Source organism: Lissotriton vulgaris, chromosome 3_1, assembly GCF_964263255.1.
Source record: "Lissotriton vulgaris chromosome 3_1, aLisVul1.2, whole genome shotgun sequence".
NCBI classification, from domain to species: domain Eukaryota; kingdom Metazoa; phylum Chordata; class Amphibia; order Caudata; family Salamandridae; genus Lissotriton; species Lissotriton vulgaris.
Window position 1 is genome coordinate 179164653 of NC_141689.1, and position 23066 is coordinate 179187718.

Genomic DNA, 23066 nt, shown 5'->3' on the forward strand with positions numbered 1-23066 from the left:
CTCGTACCGCGACCTGGAGACACCACACGTCGCACCGCTGCGCTTCACACCATAGGGGTCGAAACGCCGTCGACAAGAATAGGAAATGAGCCACTACTCAGCGTATATCATTGTATAATCATGCTGTCAAACATGGATACATAAATGGTCGTTCTTTGAACTTCTGGAAACCTTGTATATAGTAGACCACGTCAATATTCACATTTTGGTTCCATTTCACATGGGGACATGATGCACTATAGTTATTTCTTTTGTTTACAATATATATAAAACTAAAAATCTAGTTATAAATTAACCTTTGTGTGTGGTACCTTGTCCTCGGACATTACCGTACCTTATGTATCGCCATTGAGCATTTATATTGCTAAATTCACTTCTACTAGCCACAGGAATCGCTGTTCCTTTTATAAACATAGTACCCTGGTTCCTTTGTGAGTAGGGTTCCCCCTGTCCTTGTCTTAGACTTAGCGCCTTACACCACAACACCCATGCCTGTTGCCGCCCGCGCTCTGGATCCCATCAGAAAGGAGCTCGACCTGCAACACAAGTGAGTTCAAGGGCCCCATCGCCCTGCATCTCTGAAAGGTACTGTTTGCGGGTCTTCCCGACACCATAGTTGGCCTGCGACCCCACAGTCAGCCAGAACTGTTTTTGGATTTGTTGCTCACGACGCCGTGATAGCCCCGGACGGAGCTATCGACATAAAGGAACTATTTTTAAAGCATATTGTGATAAGTGAAGATTTTAAAGTATAGTATTGTGGATTTTTATCGTATTTGGTCTTGTCTTAAGTATATAAAAATTTGATTTTTTTTAAACTGGTGTGGTGTCCTTCTGTAGTGGGTACACTTTTTTACTGTGAGTTATGTGCAAATGCTTTACACACTGCCTCTTAGATAAGCCTAGCTGCTCGTACCAAGCTACCAAGGGGGTGAGCAGGGGTTATTTTAGAAGTGTAACTCCCTTATCCTGACTAGAGTGGTGGTTTCTGCCTCGCTTTGGCGCAAGTCTCAGCTAGCCAGAAACCAATTTCTAACAATGGTTCTCCTTTTAAATTACTACGAGTATGCAAATGTGCCAATCACTTGGATGCTTCAACTGTTTGGCCCCGCCATCTTAGTAGTATGCAAATTTTTTCCTGCATTTTGGCAGGATGATAGGCAGTTACTAAAATGTCGTCCTGCTCGTTTCTCGACAATTTTGGTAATGAGTTGTTCATGCCGAGGAATACAAGGACATCTCCACCAAACAAAAAAGCACTTACTTCTTCGAGATAAGAGGAATGACCCTAGTTTGGTAGAGATTTACCTCTTTGTAGTCTAGTTGTCCTCTCTGTAGGAGGGTTCATGTTATCACAGATTTCTGGATAACAACTCACAAGAAACAATCGCATTGCCGAAATGCATGCAAGGTAGGTCGCTGGAGCCATTTCCTCGCGGACCGTTACACAGATGGAATGTAGAATACGCACTGGGCATTTACCCAAGGTAGCAGTTTCTAATTAACCAGAAGAAAGTGCTCCACTTGAGTAGATATTTTGTGCAGAACTGTAGACTCCTGTTGGATAAAGGGGCAGGTGCGGTTCCATTGTGGCCCAGTCAGTCACATAGCTACTGACACAGGGACTAAGACACCCACTAAGGCAGGGGTCTCCAAACCGGTCCTGGAGGGCCGGATCCATGCCAGATTTTTAAAATTACTACATGTATCTCAATGGGGATATCCAAAAAATCTGGCATGGATCCGGCCCTCCAGGACCGGTTTGGAGACTCCTGCACTAAGGCATTCACACACCCACTGACAGACCCACTCACGCACCCATTCACAGACCCGCTCAGACACTCTCACACCCACTCACAAACCTACTTAGGCACTCATACACCCACTTACAGACCACTCAATCTCTCAGACCCACTCACAGACCTATTCAGAGATGTATGCATCCACTGACTGAGTCATTGAGACACTCCCAGACATTCATGGAGGCACTCGCAAACCCACTCAGACACTCTCACACCCACTCACAGACCCACTCAGACACTCACTCAGACAATTATGCACCCACTCAGACACTCGCCCACCAACTCACAGATGCTCACGCACCCACTCACAGACCCATACAGCCACTCACACCTACAAAACCACTCACACACCCAGTCACAGACCCATATAGCCACTCACACAAATACTCACAAACCTATACAGGTGCTCGCACACACACTCTTGAAGGTTACAGGTTGCAGCTAGGAAATAAAATTATTTAAAAAAACTCAAAATTCACTAAAAACAAAGATTACAGTGATGTTATAGTTAGGAATTAACATTAAAAAAACACAGAAATTCACAGGAAAAACCCATGGTCAGCGACATCACTAATGACATCTCAAATGACATCACTGATGACATCATCCACAGAACCACTCACATGCCCACACACCCATAGAACCTCTCACACACTCACACAACCACTCACACACCCATTCAACCACTCACACACCCACTCACTCGTCCATAGACACTAACTCACCCACTTATTCACCTATAGTCACTCACACAGCCACTCAATTACCCATACAGCTACTAACAGAGCTACTCATTCACCAATACAGCCACTCACACACCCATTCAATCACCCACACAACCACTTACAAACCCATTCATACATCCAAGCACTCACATGCCCACTCACCCACCCATACAACCACTCACCCACCCATACAGCCACCCACACCCACTCACTCATCCATACAGCTACTCACACAGCCACTCACTCATCCACACAGCCACTCACTCATCCATACAGCCACTCACAGACACTCGCTCACCCATACAGCCACTCACCCACCCACTTATTTACCCACACAGTGACTTACACAGCCTCTCACCTACCCATACAGCCACTCACCCACACAGCCACTCACACACCCATTCACTCACCCATACAGCTACTCACACACCCACCTATTCACAGACACTCACACAATCAAATTATATATGACAGAAACAGTATCAGTCAGTAGTACAGAAATAATAGTAATTTAATTTCTGCAGTAGCTTAGTATATAGCTTTAACTCTCAAAAAAGTTTTTGAGACACTCTGACTCACTGGATGATGTCATCAATGAAGTCACTTGAGAGGTCATGAGTGATGTCATGGACCAGGTCATGAGTGATGTAATCTGTGAGGTCATAAGCAGTTTATTGTGATAGCGTAAGTTATAGTTAGCTCAGGTAACTATAATGGCTGAATTTCTATGGTTCTGTACCAGTGAAATCTGAGCCAATCTATAATGTCCCTGTAACCTTTGTTTTTTTTGTGAATATATATATATATTTATTTATTTTGCAAAAGATTCTTACAAAACCACCAGTTATTGCTCAACACTGAGCTCCCAATTTACGATCTCTTATTGTAAGGGCTGAACTCAAGCAAGCTGTAACAAATGCAGGGGTTCATTGCTGTGACTCTAAAATGTGCATCACGTGTGAGTACCTTTAACAAACATCATCATAAACTAGTTCTGCTATGAGAAGGACCTATGGAATAAGACAGCATCTTACATGTCACTCAACATGCACTATTTATGGGATTCAGTGCTAAAGCCAAAGTTGTAAGAAAAACAATATGTAGGCCAAACGCTAAATGACTTCAGTCCAAGATATAGGAACCAGAAATCTTCAATAATTAATAAGAAACTTGACTAGTCTGTAGCCAATCCTCTCAACATTGTGGATCATTTACTATCAGGTTTGGAGATTTTCCCTGTGAAACATGTCTTAAAGGAAGACTACTGGACTCCAGAGAAAACTTAACATCACTACATTCAGATGGACTGAACATCACTGACAATACCACCTGATGACTGCATATCTCAAGAGCTCTCAGGATTGCATTGATTCCCGATTCCAAATGGAATCTTCACTCAAGATGCTTTTTGAAAAATCAGCAGTGTCATCTGTGCAGCCACTGAGCAAACCATCTTGTGCTACCTGAGGAGGCAGAAGCTGAAACGTTGTAGCGGAAATATAGTTTTGTTCTTTGGTGAGTCCATCTGTTTGAGTCACTTCGTTCTTGGAGATAGATAGATAGATAGATAGATAGATAGATAGATAGATAGATAGATAGATAGATAGATAGATAGATAGATAGATAGATAGATAGATAGATAGATAGATAGATAGATAGATAGATAGATAGATAGATAGATAGATAGATAGATAGATAGATAGATAGATAGATAGATAGACACAGAGAATCTGGTCATGCCTTGAAGGAACCAGGCGCCAGCACTCAAGGGTCTTTTTTACAAAAGCCACAAAGCTTTTTTTTTTATTGTCGTCAATAACACGTTTTGGTCGTGCTCAGGCTTGTTCACATTCCAGCTAACATCACCCTCGACTATGAGCACTGCACCAAACAGTGTTTTTTAGAGCACATATATATAGATATATATTGCACACCTAACTAAGGCTAAACCAAAAGATTTAAGGGCATGTTGTTATTTTATATGGCTCTGCGCCAACACGGAGGATCTGTTGAATGTTGCTGTGTTAGCCTTGGTAAAGACAAATGCTTTGCCTCTATGTACCGCTTTAAGGGGCACTGGGTACCTTAGTGCACATAGAAGCTGTTACACCCATCTTTATCAGTTTCTTCTCATGCTCTGACACTACTTACTTCAGGCCTACGTGCTTCCTGGGGAAGACAATAAGAATCCATCGCTCCTGTACGCGGAAGCTTTCTTTCACATTTCAAACCTATAGTTACATAGATCTGGACTAGTAAGAGGGGCTATATTGGCGCCTTCATGTTTGGAAACTGATGTGTTAGGGAATCTTGATAGTGGTCTAAATACCCTCCTATCAATGTCCTTGAAAAGTGCCTCCCTATGCTCTCCCTCACCTTCTGCCCACCAGGTTGTCTGGGTTCCCAATCCATGTATATGCCCCAGTTACACACATACTCTCTAATTGTCTGTCTAGGTTCTCTGATTTCCTTGTATATCTGCCTGAATAGCACCCACGGTACCCACTTCCACGTGTCTTCACAGCACGGCGCTTGAATCTTCTGGCAGGCACCATCTTGAAAGCCTTGTGGAGAAAGGAGGCTTCCTTGGCTGACTGTTTGCCACAACTAAATCTTCTCAGTGTTCTCCCGGCCGAATCTCTACCACCTCCAGTACTCTTCAAGAGTCCACTGTCAGGCTGCGCGGTAAAGTCATCTCCAGAGAGAGGAGCGGCTCACGGAGAAAAGCAGCCATTAAAGCCACCACCTAGCTCAGCTCAGAGTTTGAGGTATTTAAACTAAAACAGAAACCATTAATATGAAAAGCCATTCCACTGCAGTCAAACAATTTGCCACTATCACAACCAGGACTCACTGGGGAATAGAACAAAAGAAAAAGCCATGTGGTAAGGATAACATTATACATCTTTAGAAGCAAGGGAGCAAGCAATACTGAAGAATGAAGGTTCTTTAACGGAGTTGCAGTAGACACAGGGAGAAATCAACACATGACTAGTGAGTCAATGTAAAGTCAGGGCGTCTCAAAGACTGCAATGTGTTGTAAAGAAGTCATCAGGTATTAAACCACATAAGTACACTTAAACCTTAGGCATCCTATTTTTCCATTGTCCATAATCCCTCTCGCCACACTTTTTGCACAGGTTTAACGTCTCCAAACACCATTTGCATCTGGGCCTTCAATTTTGCTCTCAAAACTGAAATTAGACCAAGGTTCCCACAGCAATTACCCAACTGCTGGCTTCCATTTTGTGTCATTGAAGTAATTTAGACCAAATCCTTAGGATTTGAATAATTTAGACTTCATTTTTAAATTCGAAACACTTTAGTCAAAGACTTTTTTCACGTTTTCGCCACAAATGTTAACTAAAGCACTGGGGGGATGGCCCCTCCAGACACCATTAAGGCAGACACGAGTCATCGATGAGCTGTTGCACAATCAACAATGGCCCCCACTGGCATACGGGTTCACTGCAACGAGGAAGTATGGGCTTGGCACTCCCTTAATGGCGCTTGATGCACGGCTCAGTCCACGGTGGCCTTCTCCTGGCATATGAGGGGTCGGCAAAATAATCCTGCATGGAGCAATGACCATATCAGTGCACAGCCATATCCTCACTCCTCACACAGGGAGTTCTGTCGGTAGGGCTCCCCATTGGCCCTCACTCCCTCCAATGCTCTCCGCGTTCTCACAGGGCAGACTGGTCTTGGCAAGCAGGCAGGCACTGGTGCCACAGGCTTCAGGGCAGGAGGTCTTTGTTTCTCTGGGTGATGCCCCCTCACCCAGCAGAGGGACTAGCAGGCCTTGGCCCCCAGTCCTGGCCACAGGGAGAAATCTTGCAGAGCTTCCCCTTCTCACACAGTTCTTCTGGCTGCTTAGCAGATGACAAGTTTTGGGGTCTCAACCTCCCCTTCTAATAGTCCAGTTCCAGATATCAAAAGTGATTTGGGGTCTGAGTATTTCAAGTTTTATGTTGGGGTTCTGATTCTTTTCAAGTGTACACTTTTCTTTCTCTTCTTTCCTCTTGGAAGGTGGTCTGTCACATTAGGCAAGACTCCAGAACTGAAAGTAGCACAACACAGGCCATGGGAGTGACTAGACTTCACACCTGGTTGTTAACCTCAGTGATTTGTGCATGAAAAGGTTATTCCCGTGCTCCCGGACCCCCTCTGCATGAGTCCAGTATCAGCCCCATCATTGTTCTGAGATGTGTCCTGGGCCCTTCCTTGTGATATTTCACTGAACCAAGGAGCAGCTTTTTGAAGTATAAAGAGACAGTCTCTTTCTCCCTTCCTTCAGTGTGTTCCACCCAGCTCACAGGAACACAGCAATACACAAATCTATCTTGGGGGGCATGTGGTTCCTCAATTCCTCATGTCTTCTCCAGTCAGGCCTGGGTTTTTCAAAATGGAACCCAGAGTCCCCCATGTAATGTATCATTGCAGGCACACTTGCACTTAGTGTATATACTCTAAGCACATACTGTCCAGCCCTGTTAACTCCATGTATTGTGCCACCACAAACACACATACAGTCAGTACACCCATTCAATCTGTGTGTCCTATTCATTACTGTAGCTTTACTGTATTGTACCAGAGTGTGCTATTTGCAAACACACACTGCCAGTAAACACACATACCATGTGCGCGCCGTGCAACACTTCTCCCTTCATGAATTGTACTTCCCACAAGCACACATACACCCAGCCCATGCTTTTTAGGGCACGCACTGCATCTCTCACATAATGTAATCCTCGCAGGCATACATACACTAAGTACATACACTAACCATACGTGTACTGCACAGCACTGCTCTATCCCTGTAACATAACATTCCCAGTTACAATAACTACTCCTGCACTGTGCAGCACTCCACATCCAACTGATGTAGACCAAAAGTGAGTGAAGCACACAACAGCAGAACTTTTAAAAAGGTGAGTGAGCCTGCGGACATCACTCCAGTGACACAGAGTAACAAGCATTGGAAATGCAATAGGTCTCGCATTAGGAAAGTTTGAGCTATTGGTCTTATAAATGACATTTTTTTTATTTATGTGTTGTTTTTTAAAATAGCTAAATTAATAGCTTTGTCATTTACTATACCAATAGTTATAACTTTCGCAAATGTGACACCTATAGCATTTGTAATGCAACATGTTTTATATTTACGTGACTTAGATGTATTGATATTACAAATAACAATGGCTTTTAATTTTTTTAAATAATTAATACTTAAATAATTTATTTAATTTGTAATGTCAATAGCTTAAACTTTTGTAAATAACTTTTGTGAAGATTATGTTCAGTGTTTTTTTATCGTGACGAAAATCCAAGAACATAAGTGAAATATTAACATCTTTTTTGTGATTTGTAATAAAGTTTGAAAGCTTTAAAACAGCTTGAAACATTGAAAGAACATATTTGAACCAGTGATGCTGTGGTGGTGCGGAGTGATACTGTGGTTGCGCTGAGTGATGCTGTGGTTGCGCTGAGTGATGCTGTGGTTGCGCTGAGTGATGCTGTGGTTGAGGGGGTGTGAGGGTGAGGGAGTGAGGGGGTTTGAGTGTGAGTGAGGGGGTGTGAGGGTGAGTGAGGGGGTGAGTGTGAGTGAGGGGGGAGAGGGGGGTGAGGGGGTGTGAGGGTAAGGGTGAGTGAGGGTGTGTGAGTGTGTGAGGGTGAAGGGGTGTGAGGGTGTGTGAGGGTGTGTGGGAGGGGGTGTGAGGGTGACGGACGGTGCTCCGCTTGGTATGGATTCACGGATCTGCTCTCTGCACAACATTAGGATTTAAACAGGAAAAAAAAACAGCACAATCTTTGTACAGAAAAAGAAAGAAGTAATCTCCAGTTAGTATGCAAGCTGTAGATCAGGGAACAGAAAGAACAGTGGGCACAATTGTTAAAGAAAGCCGATTAAAGCCAATGATATTTCAGTATGAAGCTTTACTCCTCCATGCGCGCCTCGGTGGCAGGTTTCTGGGGCACTTCAGCACGCCAAACCCACGAGGGTCCAATTTCAAGTTAGGTCTCACCAGCTACATTTTCTTACGATCTTGTATAAACTTCGAACAAAGAGAGGGAAATTTGCTGGGCACTAAAGCAAACGCTGGCTGTAGAGTTAAAGTCTTACAGTGATAGGGAAGTCGCATCATTGGTTGAGCAGCTAGAATTCAACTCTACACTAAGTGACAGCCACTGCTGCAAAGCACATGCAGGTCAAGTCAGCCGGCAGAGGCAGGAGTTAGTCACTGCGGTTTTGTGGTTAGAGGAGGAAGCCTTAACACCCCGAGCTGCCTACTAGCAGAAGGCACTGAATACTCCCTTCCAAGGTGGAAGTAGGGAGGGCGTTCAATTAATACAAAGTATTAAAAATATTTATTTATTTTTAAACATGGAATCAAAATCAGATGCTAAATGGGTGAGTTGGTTTTATTTTTGTGAACAGCTTGATGGGTCTTGCATCCACCTCCATTCTGTCCAAGGACTCAGCCAAGCCAATCAGCAACAGAGCCCTTTTTACTTAGCCAGCCAAGCACAGCTATTCAGGCTCCGTAGGAAATTGTGGCGTGCACACTACACTGTAGAACTAAATTATTGGAATGCACTTGTAGCGGAGGAACAAGCATCCGAGCTTTGGTGCAGAGTTGGCAGCCAATGCCTCAATGTCAGGTGAAATGCGGGCCCATCTACCTTAATGGAGATGATAATATTCTTATATGGCTGGATTGCTTTGAAGTAAATTACTGCATTTCTTACAAACCAGAATATGATTTTCTTATTTATCCAGAGGCTTTGTTTCCAATTGTAAAAGTGTCCACACGGACATCATATTATATGTAACGTTTGTGTGCAAGGGTATTCTGTTGGATAATATTCTTATATATTGGGTGACCTGGAGCATTTTATAGCAGCTGAAAGTGAACAGGTCTAGCCTTAGATCAAATAAAACTTGTCAAGAATTTAGCAACAAGATTCGCAATAAGTTTTACCTGCTGGAAGCATTTGGGGAAGAAGGAAGGGATTGATAATTTACACATTAGCAAATAGCATGTGTGATTAATGGACTGGCAAATGATGCCCGACATAGATCCGGTCTCGGCTGCCTTTGATATTTGGGCCCTAATTCTACAACTTTAGGAGTAGCACCAAGTATCTGAAAGCGCTTCGGACAGCACAAATAGTAAATTATGCTGTACAGATTATATGCATGGTCGACAATGCTACTGCTGGGTAGGGCTACGGGTGCCCCAAGCCCAGGGATCCACCAGACAGGTGGTGTGGGCTATAGGAACTACATGGGGAGGGGTCATGTTTTCCTGCTACAGTAGGAACATCAACAATTTTACTGTACCTCTTCGGGGCACTTGGGTAAAGGAGTCGGGGTCTGGGATAGTTGAGGGGCTTCGCTGGAAAAATCAGGGGCTTAGACAGCATTAGTACAACAGATCCAGTTGCACACGGTCTTCTGAGGGAAATACACAATTTCAGATTTCATGGCGCTTCAGAGATTTGTAACAGTGTGAAAGAGGAGCGGGTAAGGCTGCCGAACAGTTACAAAAGCATGGGCAGATAGTGCGGTGTGAGCTTAAAGGGCAAATGGTTACAGAAGAGAGAGAAAATAAGGGGAGGGGGGAGGAGAAATGCGACACGGCGGGCAGGGGAGGGGGCGGAGCGGGGAGAGGGAACAGACGAAGCAACGGCAGATAAGGGGAGGGGGGAGGAGAAATGCTTCGGGGCACTTGGGTAAAGGAGTCGGGGTCTGGGATAGTTGAGGGGCTTCGCTGGAAAAATCAGGGGCTTAGACAGCATTAGTACAACAGATCCAGTTGCACACGGTCTTCTGAGGGAAATACACAATTTCAGATTTCATGGCGCTTCAGAGATTTGTAACAGTGTGAAAGAGGAGCGGGTAAGGCTGGCGAACAGTTACAAAAGCATGGGCAGATAATGCGGTGTGAGCTTAAAGGGCAAATGGTTACAGAAGAGAGAGAAAATAAGGGGAGGAGAAATGCGACACGGCGGGCAGGGGAGGGGGCGGAGCGGGGAGAGGGAACAGACGAAGGAACGGCAGATAAGGGGAGGGGGGAGGAGAAATGCTTCGGGGCACTTGGGTAAAGGAGTCGGGTGTGGGATAGTTGAGGGGCTTCGCTGGAAAAATCAGGGGCTTAGACAGCATTAGTACAAGAGATCCAGTTGCACACAGTCTTCTGAGGGAAATACACAATTTCAGATTTCATGGCGCTTCAGAGATTTGTAACAGTGTGAAAGAGGAGCGGGTAAGGCTGGCGAACAGTTACAAAAGCATGGGCAGATAATGCGGTGTGACGAACATCAAGTAAATGTGTGAGTAGAGTTTTTTTTTTTTTTAAAACCAATGCGAGGATTAGGAATTCTTCAGCCCACTGAGGGTGCATGGGGAGGGGGGAGGAGGGAGGAGAAATGCGTCTCGGCCGGAGCAGGGGGCGGAGCAGGGAGAGCGGGCTTTGAAATGCACTTCACACGGCCGGCCGGTCGTGAAACTGAAAGCATGGCCGGCCGGCCGTGAAAGCCTTTGATGCCGCAGGGGGTGGAGCGGCACCAGCTGGGAGAGTAGGCAAGGCAGGCGGCTGGGGGCATGTGCACGCGCTTTTAAGCTCCATGCGCATGCGCATTGAGCTTAAAAGTCACGGGCACTGCAAGGAATCGCCACGATTCCTTGCAAGTTGGTTCAAGAGTGGATAAGCCACCATAGTCTCGCTTGCTCGATGCGCATCGACAGGCGAGACCTAAAAAGGACCTGTTCACTCCAACTGATCACTAAATGGTAAGCTGTCACAAACACAATTGTGCTGCCTAAAACTTAATGAAGGTGATAGCCTTCCTTCCACCACTATGACAGTAGCGCTTTGGGCGCCTCTCCCTGTCCAACAAGACCACAATTTGTGAGTCCGGCCTTAGGGATCCAGACAACAGTACAGTTGGGCACTCAGAGCAGAGGTACACGTCTTTACAATGCAGAAGACTTTTCCATCTCAATATGGGGCTTAAACAGCTAAACAATTTTAAGGACCTACCTGGCTGGTGTTCTGGCCTGCAAACACAGCTAGAATTGTTGGATCCTAAATCTCACTGTGTGGCGGTGCACCTCTAAGGGCACACTAAAGGGGTATGGCTTGTGAGGTTGTAGGATGGGTCTGAGATGTTCGGGAACACCTGGGAAGACTTTAGCCACCAAACCACAAAGGGCATGGGAATAGCGCCCCAAGTGGCAGCTGGCATTTACAGATCCAAGTGCCAATCTGGTGCATGAGAAGAACCTTTTCCCGAATGCCTCCATCTGTTCTCATCTATTCCCCCCCCATAGGAAATCAGAACATGTTGGGGTTAGTTTTGCTAGAAGACGCCTCTACCACCAAGCTTTCCGGGGAGTGGTGCTGAGATACAAATATCAGGACGCCCAGGACAGGGCGATGATGTCATGCAATCTTGCGGTTCACTAGGGGACCAGAGCAAGCTTTGGCCTATACCCCCTAACAAAGTGCCTCGTTAAAAGGTAAGAGGGGCTCACGGACTGTTTGTTGCCAGACTGTTGAGCTTTATCAGTGACTTGGCACCAAATTCCAATATAACACTGCAAAGCTGAATATTTCAGCCCTCTCCCAGGTCTTTATGTTAATAAAGATCAAGCCAGTGACAACACTCAAAAAACTCTTATCAGTTGTGCATGCTCTAACACTTTCAAAATTGACATGGTAAATGCCAACAAAATACCCCTTTTATCTCAGCAATAATCTCACAATTACAGCATTACCATGCAACACCCAGAGCAGGAGCAGGCTACTTCTGGTGATAAGAAAAGCTACGCCTGTGCACTCTGCAAGTCAATGCCAGAACTCAGACTCCTCACTGTGAAGAGTACAAAGGTCCTCCAAAATAATTCCCTCCAAATGTTTTCTTGCTACTCAACAATCATCTTTATCTCTCCCCAAACCACTTCATGTAAAGGACTTTTGAGAATAAATGTTCTTTTTTTGTTCGATGACTTGTATATTATTACTCTTGTTCAACCTAAAGAGTTGCAATCCTGTTTGGCAAGATTTTTGCTGGTATATACAATATATTTCTTATGTAAGTCAGATAATGCTCCAATTCCCTCAAATGCCAAAAACAGTGGTTTAAAAGCAGCATCATTCTCTAGATCAGGTGTCTCCGACCAGTCGATCGGGAGCTACCAGTAGCTCACAGACACCTTCAGAGTAGCTCAAAGGCTTGAGTTAATTTTGAAATAAGCACAGGGTCACATTTTCCTTTTAAAGTTAAGGAAAGGCTTTGTTTATTTTACAATATTATCCTCTTCAGGCTGTTAAATGCAAGTCCTGATAACTAGCAGTGCTGGAGTCCAATGTATGACCCAGGGCACAGAGGTCAAGAACTGAAGCAATGAGGAATTTAAATCTTGAATAAAAGTCCTTGTCAGCTCAACATTAGAGCCTGAGAACAAAATGATGGCTCTGAATGCTTTTACATGGAAGAAAATTAAAATGAAGAGTTTTTAACATAATGATTAAGTTAAGTCTTCATTTTAATTTTCTCCCATTTCAATGTGTTGCATTTACAAACAGCAGGTCTCTTGCATTTTTATGCAGTCATTGTTTTTTAAATATGAGAAATTTAAAGTGAAGAAAAATATTTATATGAAACATTAAGTCCATGTTTTTTTCCACTCTCAATTAAGCCAATTGCATCTTAATATTTAATGAAGAACGTTTCTTCACTTTAAATTCCTCCCATTTAAACAAATTGTTAAAAATGTTGCACAGTGTCTACACCAGTGGGGGAAGGTGCCGCTGTTTGTAAATGCAACATTTTGAGATTGGACAAATTTAAACTAGGAGTTTTATCGAATACATATAAACAAAGTTAACTCGTCAGTCTAGTTTTCTCCAATTTCGAAATGTCGCTTTTACACACAGCAGGCATTTTGCAACCACTGGCTGGTATATATATATATATATATATATATATATATATAGTGTCATACATAATTGAAAAATACAGCCATTTTTTAAATTGGAGAAATTTAAAGTGCACAAAAATATTCCATAATTTGAACATTTTTGCTGAACATTTTCCTGCACTTGAAATCTCTCCTATTTACAAAAATGGTTGTATGTTTGTCTTATATATGTACTGATGCCACATATGATGAAAGGTATGTCCTGTGCCACAAGTACATATGACATGGCATATATGTTTATATACCCATCAAGTCAATGCTCTCACGGACACACCTAGCAGCCCTGTCATGGTGTCCCTTGTCTGGCTCTATGGACATTAGGCTTAAAGTAACTGAAGCTGAGCGTGAGGTGTCTGGTAACACTGTGGGGGTGGCTTGGCCTTCAGTAGCGCACATTGATTTTCACTGTTGAGAAGTAGCTTTCACTACAGAAATGGTTATAGACCCCTGATCTAGATATTTTCTCTGTCACTATATTGAAAACCCCGACAGCTTCCAAGAGAAAATCATTTTTGAGGTTTTGCCTAGACAGCGCATGCGTGGTCTCTGCGAAACATGCTGTTCACAATCAGTGGGCTACCAACAACTTGCCATTTGTAAACTTCCGCATTGCTCCCAATTACTTCACTCCAGTTGTCACAGAATACTGGCATCATGTCCTCTTCTTGTGTTTGGCCCGACCATGGAGCATGGACCAGGCACGTGTGTCCATCCACTGCTCTCATTTTTGGAGCTACTTTTTCATTGAGTTCAAGCACTCCATTTGAGTGCTTGTGTTTTCAGTCTATCTCCCATATCCCAGTCCATGTAGCTTCCATAACCTCTAACCCACCTCCCTCCATGTTGCTTCTTTTCCCTCCAATCCCCTACCCTGTACTCTATGCCACTGCAGTCTACATCACTGCACTCTATTTTGTACCACGCTACCTTGTCACTGCACTCTACACCACAGCACTCCATCCCACTGCATTGTACATCACTGTACTCTATTACATTCTACTCTATTCCACACTATTGTGCACCACTCTATTATATGTCACTGCACTTTATGCCACTGCAATATACTCTGCACCACTCTATGCCACTGCACTTCAAGCCACACTACTCTGCACCACTCTTCTCTATGCCACTGCACTCCACACCATTCTACTCTACACCACTGCACTCTACATAAACTCTATACCACGCTACTCTATTCTGCACCACTCAACACCACTGTACTGTACTTTGCACCAATCTACACCAATGTACTCTACACCACTCTACACAACTGCACTCAATGCCACTCTGCACCACTCTCCTCTACTTTTCACCACTTTATGTCAATGAACTCTACTCCACTGTACTCTACTCCACACCCGCACTCTAGCCTACACCATTTGTCTATATGCCACTGCACTCTACTCTGCACCACTCTACCCTACTCTGCACCAATCCACACCCCTACACTCTACTCTGCACCACTCCATGCCACTGCACTCTATGCCAAATCACTCTACCCCACTCTACTCTGCCACTACACTCAACGCCATTCTACTCTGCACCACTGCACTCTATGCCACTATACTCTGAACCACTCTACGCCACGGCACTGTAAACCACTCAACTCTGCACCACTCTCCGGCAGTGCACTCTACATCACAGCATTCTACGCCATTCTACACTACACCACGCTACACCATATCAATCTCTACCACTGCACTCTAGGCCACCCTACTTTAATTTGCACCACACTACACCCTACTGTGCACCACTCCACCCTACCTTGCAGGACTCTACTGTACACCATTGTACTCAACTCTGCCCAACTCTACGCTTCTGCACTCTACTTTGTCCCACTCTATGGTACTGTACTCTACACTGCACCACTTTACTCTACATTTCTACACTCTATGCCAATGCCCTCTGCACTACTGAAATCTATGCCACTCTACTCTGCACCACTGTGTGTTATGGCACGCCATTCTACACCACTCTACTACAGTCTACTCTGCACCACTCTACACCACTGCACTCTACACCATTGCACTGTACTCTGCAGCAACCTACACCACGCAACTCTGCACCAATCTCTGTTACTGCACTCTAATCTGCACCGCTCTATTCCACTGCACTGTATGTCTCTCTACACTGCATTCCTCACCACTGCACTCTACACCACTGCACTCTATGCCACTATCTAGGCCAGAGTCCCTCTACTCTACAACACTGAACTTCATGCCACTAGCTAGGCTACTGTCCCTCTACTCTGCACCACTCTGCTCTATGCCACTGCACTCTATGCCACTGCACTCTACTTTGCACCAGTGCACTCTACTTTGCACACTTTACACCACTGCACTCTAGACCACTGTACTCTGCAGCACTCTACTCACTGTACCACTCTACTCTGCACCACTCGAATCTACACCACTGCACTCAACTCTGCACCACTCTGTTCTATCTAACTGCAATCTATGCTCCTGCACTCAACTCTGCACCACTGAACTCTACTCTGTATCCCTCTACTTTACTGCAGTCTACGCCACTGCACTCTACTCAGCATCACTCTACTCTATTCCACCACACTCTACAACAAGGCACTCTATGCCAACACACTCTACTCTGCACCACTGTACACCACTGCACTCTGTGTCACTCTACACCTCTCTACACCACTGCAATCTACAACACGACAATCTACAACACTGCTATTTACAACACTGCAATTTACAACACTGCAATTTACAACACTGCAATTTACAACACTGCAATCTACTCTGCAACACTATACGCCACTCTACTCTGCACCAGTCTAAGCCACTGCCCTCTACTCTGCATCAGCCTAAAGCACTGCACTGTACTGTACTCTGCACCACGTTACTCTACGCCACTGCACTTTCCGCCACTGCAATATACTCTGCACCACTTTACACCATTCTACTCTACACCACTGCACTCTATGCCACTGCACTCTACACAACTCTACTTTGCACCACTTTACTCTTTGCCATTGCACTCTATGCCACTGCAATCTCCACCACTGCACTCCACTGAGCAGGACTCTATGTCACTGCAATCAACTCTACACACTTTACTCTACTCCAAATCACTCCACTCTACATAATGTCCCTCTATGCCATTCTATCCCACTCCACTATGCACAAATGCCACTCCATAAAGTGCCACTTTAGGCCACTCTACCCCACTACACACAATGCCACTCTACCACACTCTGCTCTAATCCAAGTTACTCTACTCCACTGCGTTCAGCTCAGAGCCATCCTACGATACTAAACACTACTCTAATCTATGCCACTGAATGCTTCGCCACTCCACACTACTCTAGTATAGACACTCAACTCTCCGCCAGCACACTCCACTCCACTCTCCAGTACAACATAGCTAAAAGACATTGGCAAAGCCAACAGCTCTCACAAAGGCAAAACTTGTTGGTTTTTCCAATGCTTGTTGTACTTGCGTTGGGTTTCCTTGCCTATCCTCCCCAAGGTCTTCACATGGTTCTTTCTACCCCATCTATCTAACGCACCCCACGGTTTGCTTCCTATTTGCGTTGAGTAAATAACCTCAGTGTGGCAACGATGTGTTCCAATCGTCAGCTCAGACAAAACAAGCAGCTTCAGCGGTACCGCAAGACCGTGATTGAACAAGACGACACAACTGCAAAGCCCATACATTTTGCCCATCCTTCCGTAGACTACAGGTAGCACAAAGGAGCAGCCATATAACTATACCAGATATCAATACCCTGCATGCCATTTATGTGGACGGCTAACCTCCCTTCACCATCCCTGGACATGAAGACCTGAACTGAAATGGTTAATTGGAGGGTTTTTGCCACAAGCACCAGCAACTGGAAGGATTAAGTTAGTAATATGTGGCTCTTTGGAAGAACTGATACAATAACAGTATTTAGTAGCAATCATACTGCAGCTCTCAGCATCCTTACCATGCCATCCCATGGAATAGGGGAAGGAGATCTCAAAGAGATTGTCATACTTTGTGAGAAGCCTTTTCATGATGGAAGCCAGACCTGCAATAAAAACCAAATATATACCTTTAGTGGTGGCAAAACATTGTGCCTAATAGATTCCGAAAATTAACAAAAGCTAAATCAGGAAATAAAACAATCAAATGTTCAACGCTCTTCCAGTAAGAGAGGCAGTCGACAGATTCAAAACTAGAAATAGAGCCGGGTTTCTTGAGGGTATCTCACCCACCATGACTCTTTCAGATTATTGTACAATGACAAGCATTATCAACTATTTCAACAGCAGGTAACTGGTAGGTAGGTATGTGCATGCTTTTTTGTTTTGTAGATTTCACGGTGTATTATGGAAAACTTTACGAAGGTGGAAAGGTTTTCCATTTCCTATACATGTGCCACTCTGCCCAGAACCATTTTCTAAATTATAAATCTGCAGGGAGAAGTTTGCAGACGATTCCCTCCACCGCGGTTTGCAAGTGGATTGAAAGGTATCATGCAATGCAGACGCAAGGATCTGGTCAGCCGCAGAAAAACTATGCCAGGGCACTGTTAGAATGGAACACTCACTGCAAACACTGCAAAAAGTGCAAGGAGGAAAACCGGAAACGAGCCACATCACCTCCAGCGGGCAAAAGAACTTCGCACATACAGGGCAGACACAAGAATTTAGAAGAATTATTTCCATGTGAGAGGTCCTCATTACCGATTTTATGTAAATTCACAAATAAAACAAGCCATGCATTGTTTCTACACGGTAAACAGTAGATAACCCCAACTTAGGTCCATTTTATGATTCAATACATTTTATTTTCCATCTTAGGTAAAAAGAGCATTCAACAAGGATATGTAGGCAACATAATAACTTGCCACCAGATGACATCACCTTTGGCCAGTCAGGAGGGAGGACCTGCAGAGCCCAAACTGTTCTTGGGCACACGATGAAAGTCACTGCTAGATGCCTTCGCAAAAGATGCCAGATGCATTGTTTCAAAATGTCCCACCCTGAACCAGCAGTGTCGCGAGAAACCTACTCTACCTCCACTATCTGCCACAGGCAACGATACCACCCCAACCCAGGATGGACGCAATTCCACCTGCCCAGGAGGGTTTAGCCGCAAGCAGGAGCATTTTAACTATTGTTCGTGGCTCTCACCAACTCCACTTTGATCCATTGCCCACACCAACAAAACTTTGGTGCACTGGGGTGTTAAAGATTGCAGGGATTTGTTAGCATGAGCTGAAAGCCATTTTTGTACTTGGCAGCCATTTTAGGTAGCCATGTGCTTGTAATGTGCTGTTTCCCTCTTCAGAGCCTTTCACATGCTCAGAAGGACCTAGCTAGTAGAATGCACCTGCTCCTCTTATATAACTGTCAGGCTATTCTTGCTGATGTATGGAGAAGTAACTCTCCTCCCACTTTGTTGAGCAAGCAAATCTTGTATGCCCATATTAGGCATTTTGCATGCTTACATGAGCCAGAACCTCCCCTTGGTTTTATGCGGACTATGTAACCCTAAGGAGATATAAAGGCCTCGGTTTTCTGTACTCCCTAGACTGCCTCTTTGTGTTTCTGAGGGTACTGTGTGGCGTAGTCTCCCTCATCTGAGGTTAATAAATGCATTCTTTTTATATTTCAGCTTCTGTGCCAATTTCTTCTTTGTTGGTTTAAAAGGACCAGGTATCAGCGAGACCCCTGAGAAGGTTTCTATTTTTCTTCAGGGGGAACTATAAAGCATTTGATGTGCCCAAAAAATGTTGTTTCAGAAGCTGCGAACTTTAGGGCAGTGCCAAAGAATATGGGGTAGAGAGCCACCCTCCCTGCATACCTCAAGCATTTATCTGGGCTTCCCTCGTCAAAGCTTGTGGCATGGACAGTGTGTAATACCAGCTATAGTATATATTCAGACTCGCTGCTAGTCTGTGCAAATGGCCCTCCATGAGATTTGCATAGGACGTCAGTACTTTCCTTATTTGTGAGTCAGATGCCTAATTTTGTCTCCCAAGAGCCTAGAAGATGCCATTTGGGTGATTTGAGTTCCTCTGCTCGGAATATTTGGTTTAATTCTAGACTAGCTTCTTATCTGTCTCTGGATATTGTGACAGCTTGTCTAAGGGAATGCTCAACTGGTTTTACAGTGCCATTGCTAACAAGGTCACCCTCAGGCATCTATTCTGCCCCCAATTCCTGAGTTCCTCCCGGGTCAGAGTTCCCAAAAAGGGAGGTAGATGGGGACCAGTCGCCCATCAGCCTGTTTTCAATTTTTAATCTCATCCCAGACCGTCAAAGTTGTCCCAGTGCCACAGATTACAAGTGTCTATCAGCCCTATCACACTGCATCCAAAGAAGCTCACACACAGGCCAGTGACGCAACACAAAATGAAGGGCGGCCCCTACAAAATTGGAACAGGGGTCCCTCAGTCACCCATATCCAGGACCAATGAAATTATGAGAATCTGCGACTGCTGCTTTTTTTGCATAGTTATGTATTTGCTACATTTGCCACATAATCCATCATCTACAGAATGTAACTTTTGTTTTTGTTCTAGCTCAAATGGATCAAAAGTTAAGAAAAAACATGGCAAACCCTGTTACTGCACACTGGAAGGCCCTTTGCAAAGGGTGGCTGGTCCTCTATCAGTTGCTTACTGCTGTATTTGGGTGTTACCAAGTGCAAAATACAAAGTACTACTATCTCAAAATGCGCAACAATATGCTGCAAAATTTAGTCAATGCTGCTGCATAATCTGGTCCTTCTAGGTCTCATATTTCCAGTTGGCCTGCCAATAGTTCATAGATATTTATTGACCTTTTGCCTAATGGGGGTGGTGGGGCGCCAGATGGGCTGGTGAGAGGCCAGTGCTGCAGGGGGTGCAGGAACCGGCATTAGGCCCGCCGTTTTTCCTAGTCTTGTTTCAACTACTCCCACATATACACAATTTAGCAACAGTCCTGCGCACTCATATAGAATTACACATCATATGGATGAGTATTGAGAGCAATAGGACCAATCCAACTTTGGAGTCTTTGTTTTTTCTTCTTTTTATTTGGTCATCAGACAGAAGTTACACACAGCCAGCCGACACGTGTTTCGTCGTAAAAAACAATGTTCTACAACTCTTCAGGGCTCGGTGGCTGAATCCAAACTTGGAGAACCCAAAGCCGGTGATAATTCCAACCCGGTAGGGTAACTAAAATCTTGGTACGTAGCATTCGAAAATGGAAGAGTACAAGCCAATAGGCTGATCAGTCACAAATGATTGAAGGAAGACGCCAGGAAGCGGTTACTGTTTACGGGCCATAGTCTTGAAAGAGCACGTACACGTGCACTACCGGGATTGATCCGGTCTTAATTCAACTCTTCTTTTTTACACGTTCGCTGTTATACCTAAACTGGAACTATGAATGATCTTCTGTATACTGGCGTCATTTGTGACTGATCAGCCTATCGGCTTGTACTCTTCCGACTGTTGCTAAATTGTGAATTGTGGGGGAATTTCTGCACAGATTTAGGGGTTTTAGGGTCTTACCTTCCTGACAGCACCACTCTTACCTTTTGGCTAAATACTAAATAACGTTAATAGTGCTTTAGCGCCATAACTTCCTGTCTACAAAAACCCGGTCCTCCCCATACATACTCCCACATATACGTCAGACATGCTGCTTGTTAATAGAAAACTAAAAACCCTGGAATCACCAGATCAACATGTCATGTGACATACTAGACCTGGTGTTCATTAGGAGTGGATGAAGAGTTCTGCTCCTCCGGCACAGTTTGCGGAGTTTTGCCCACTTTGCGCTCCATGCAGAGTTCCAAAAAAGTCCACAGAGCAGAGTATTTTCTCTTACGTGGTTAGGCAACCGTAAGCTGCTGAGCTAGAGAAATCACACAGTAGACCACCTCCCAGCGAGATTTCTGAATGCTGCTGAAGTCATGTAAAGTTAGCTTGGCTGATGAGGGGTGTTACCCGGAAACCAGTCCTAGGATGCTTGTTTCCGGTCCAGGGAAGACATGGCTTGGCAGTTCGGGCTGGACTGTTCCCGTGAGGCACAGGGTCAAGACTGATTTGCATATAGCTGGGTCTGAACTGTTCTGTTATGTTATGTTAAAATTATTTATACCGCGCTCGGTCACCGAAACGGTTTCATGGCGCTCATAACAAATACGGAGGATAAGGGCAGGAGTTACTCGAATGCCGACTGGAAGAGGAACGTCTTCAGCATCCTACGGAAGCAATCGTAGGTGGGACAATGTCGGAAAGAGGCTGAACTGAGGTGGAGAAGTGAGCTAAAGAACAATGATGGATTCAACCCAGATCTGTGACTGGGGATGAGTGTCTGAAAAGTTTCAGCGCTCCGTCCATCATCTCCTTGTGTTTGCTAGTGTTCAAGTTAACATGTCAACTTCATACGCCCCAACGATTGAAAGTTTCTCCTCTTTTTATTGTATTTATTATTCAAATGCCTCTGCTATTCATGTTGCTGTCCAATTAAAAGATTTTCCTTTCGTACATAAGTTTAATCAATTTACAGAAAATCTGTCTAACCGCTGAAAATGACAGATGTGCTCAATGAGGATTTGTGGCTATTTACCTGATGAACTTACAATCGTAGGGCATGCGCTGGGAGGCTCGCTTTTCTGCAGTTCAGAATTATGAAATGGAATCCAGAACCTCAGAGGGAAAGGAAGGACAAGGCCAAAAGGAATGCTGGGTGTACCAACCACGCTAGCTGAAAGGATGGCTCAGCGAGCCAAATATTTGCAGCTGGATTATGGAGGTCAACTGATAATCTGAGTACTATTAGACTGGTTAATATTACCCCTCCCCGCCGCTGTTTTTGCACCTCTGAATAAAAGGCAAAACTGTGGTATAAAGTGCTACATTAAAAAACAAATTAGCATTACAATTATTTCTATTGTATATATTCACCAACATCCACAATGAAATTTCAACTACGTCATTTTTCTACAAAAAAGGGTTAGTGTATGTGTGCCCCTGAGCTAGCAAAGTGCCAGAACGACCCCTAAATGCTCTAGGAAAGTTCAAGAAATGAAGGGAAAGATTTCTCCACTTAAAAAAATGTTTTCCTGGAGTACTCCACATTGAACCTCGTTTACAATTCTGCATGCAGGTTTAGTTGTGTCTTAAATTTAGAGAACATGTTTCCACCTGGAGGACATCTCACCCCTCTGTGCCCCCAGCACCTGTGACAGTTCTACGTCACCATTTCTCCACATGCCCTTTACAGCAGCAGCTACTTTTCTGTAACTAGGGCGGAAACACAATTCGAAAGTGATGTTGCCATATTATTACACTACTAACCCTACACCTGTGAACACCACCGACCTGACATATTGGACGAATTTTCACATTTGTAAGTGCCACTTCCGTCCCATTCTAGAGTTCCCAATTTTGTGAACCAGTGGTGCATTTTGTAAATATCTGTATTTGTGACCTTTGCTAAACTGTTACACAATAATGCATACAAATAAAGTATCCCAAAATTCGGACTTCGTACAGCAAGTACAGATGTGCTATTCCCAGTGCTTAATTTCTGGAGA

At 44.4% G+C, this 23066-nt stretch overlaps 1 protein-coding gene across 2 annotated transcripts in view; it reads right to left on the reverse strand.

Annotated features, from left to right (window-relative positions):
- GALT (galactose-1-phosphate uridylyltransferase) overlaps window positions 1-23066 on the reverse strand; it is a 138558-nt gene that overhangs the window by 13797 nt on the left and 101695 nt on the right. For both annotated transcript variants that reach the window (XM_086960268.1, XM_086960269.1), the window contains exon 9: window positions 17467-17550. In XM_086960268.1, coding sequence (XP_086816394.1) covers window positions 17467-17550 — 84 coding nt within the window. The remainder of the gene's footprint in view (window positions 1-17466; window positions 17551-23066) is intronic.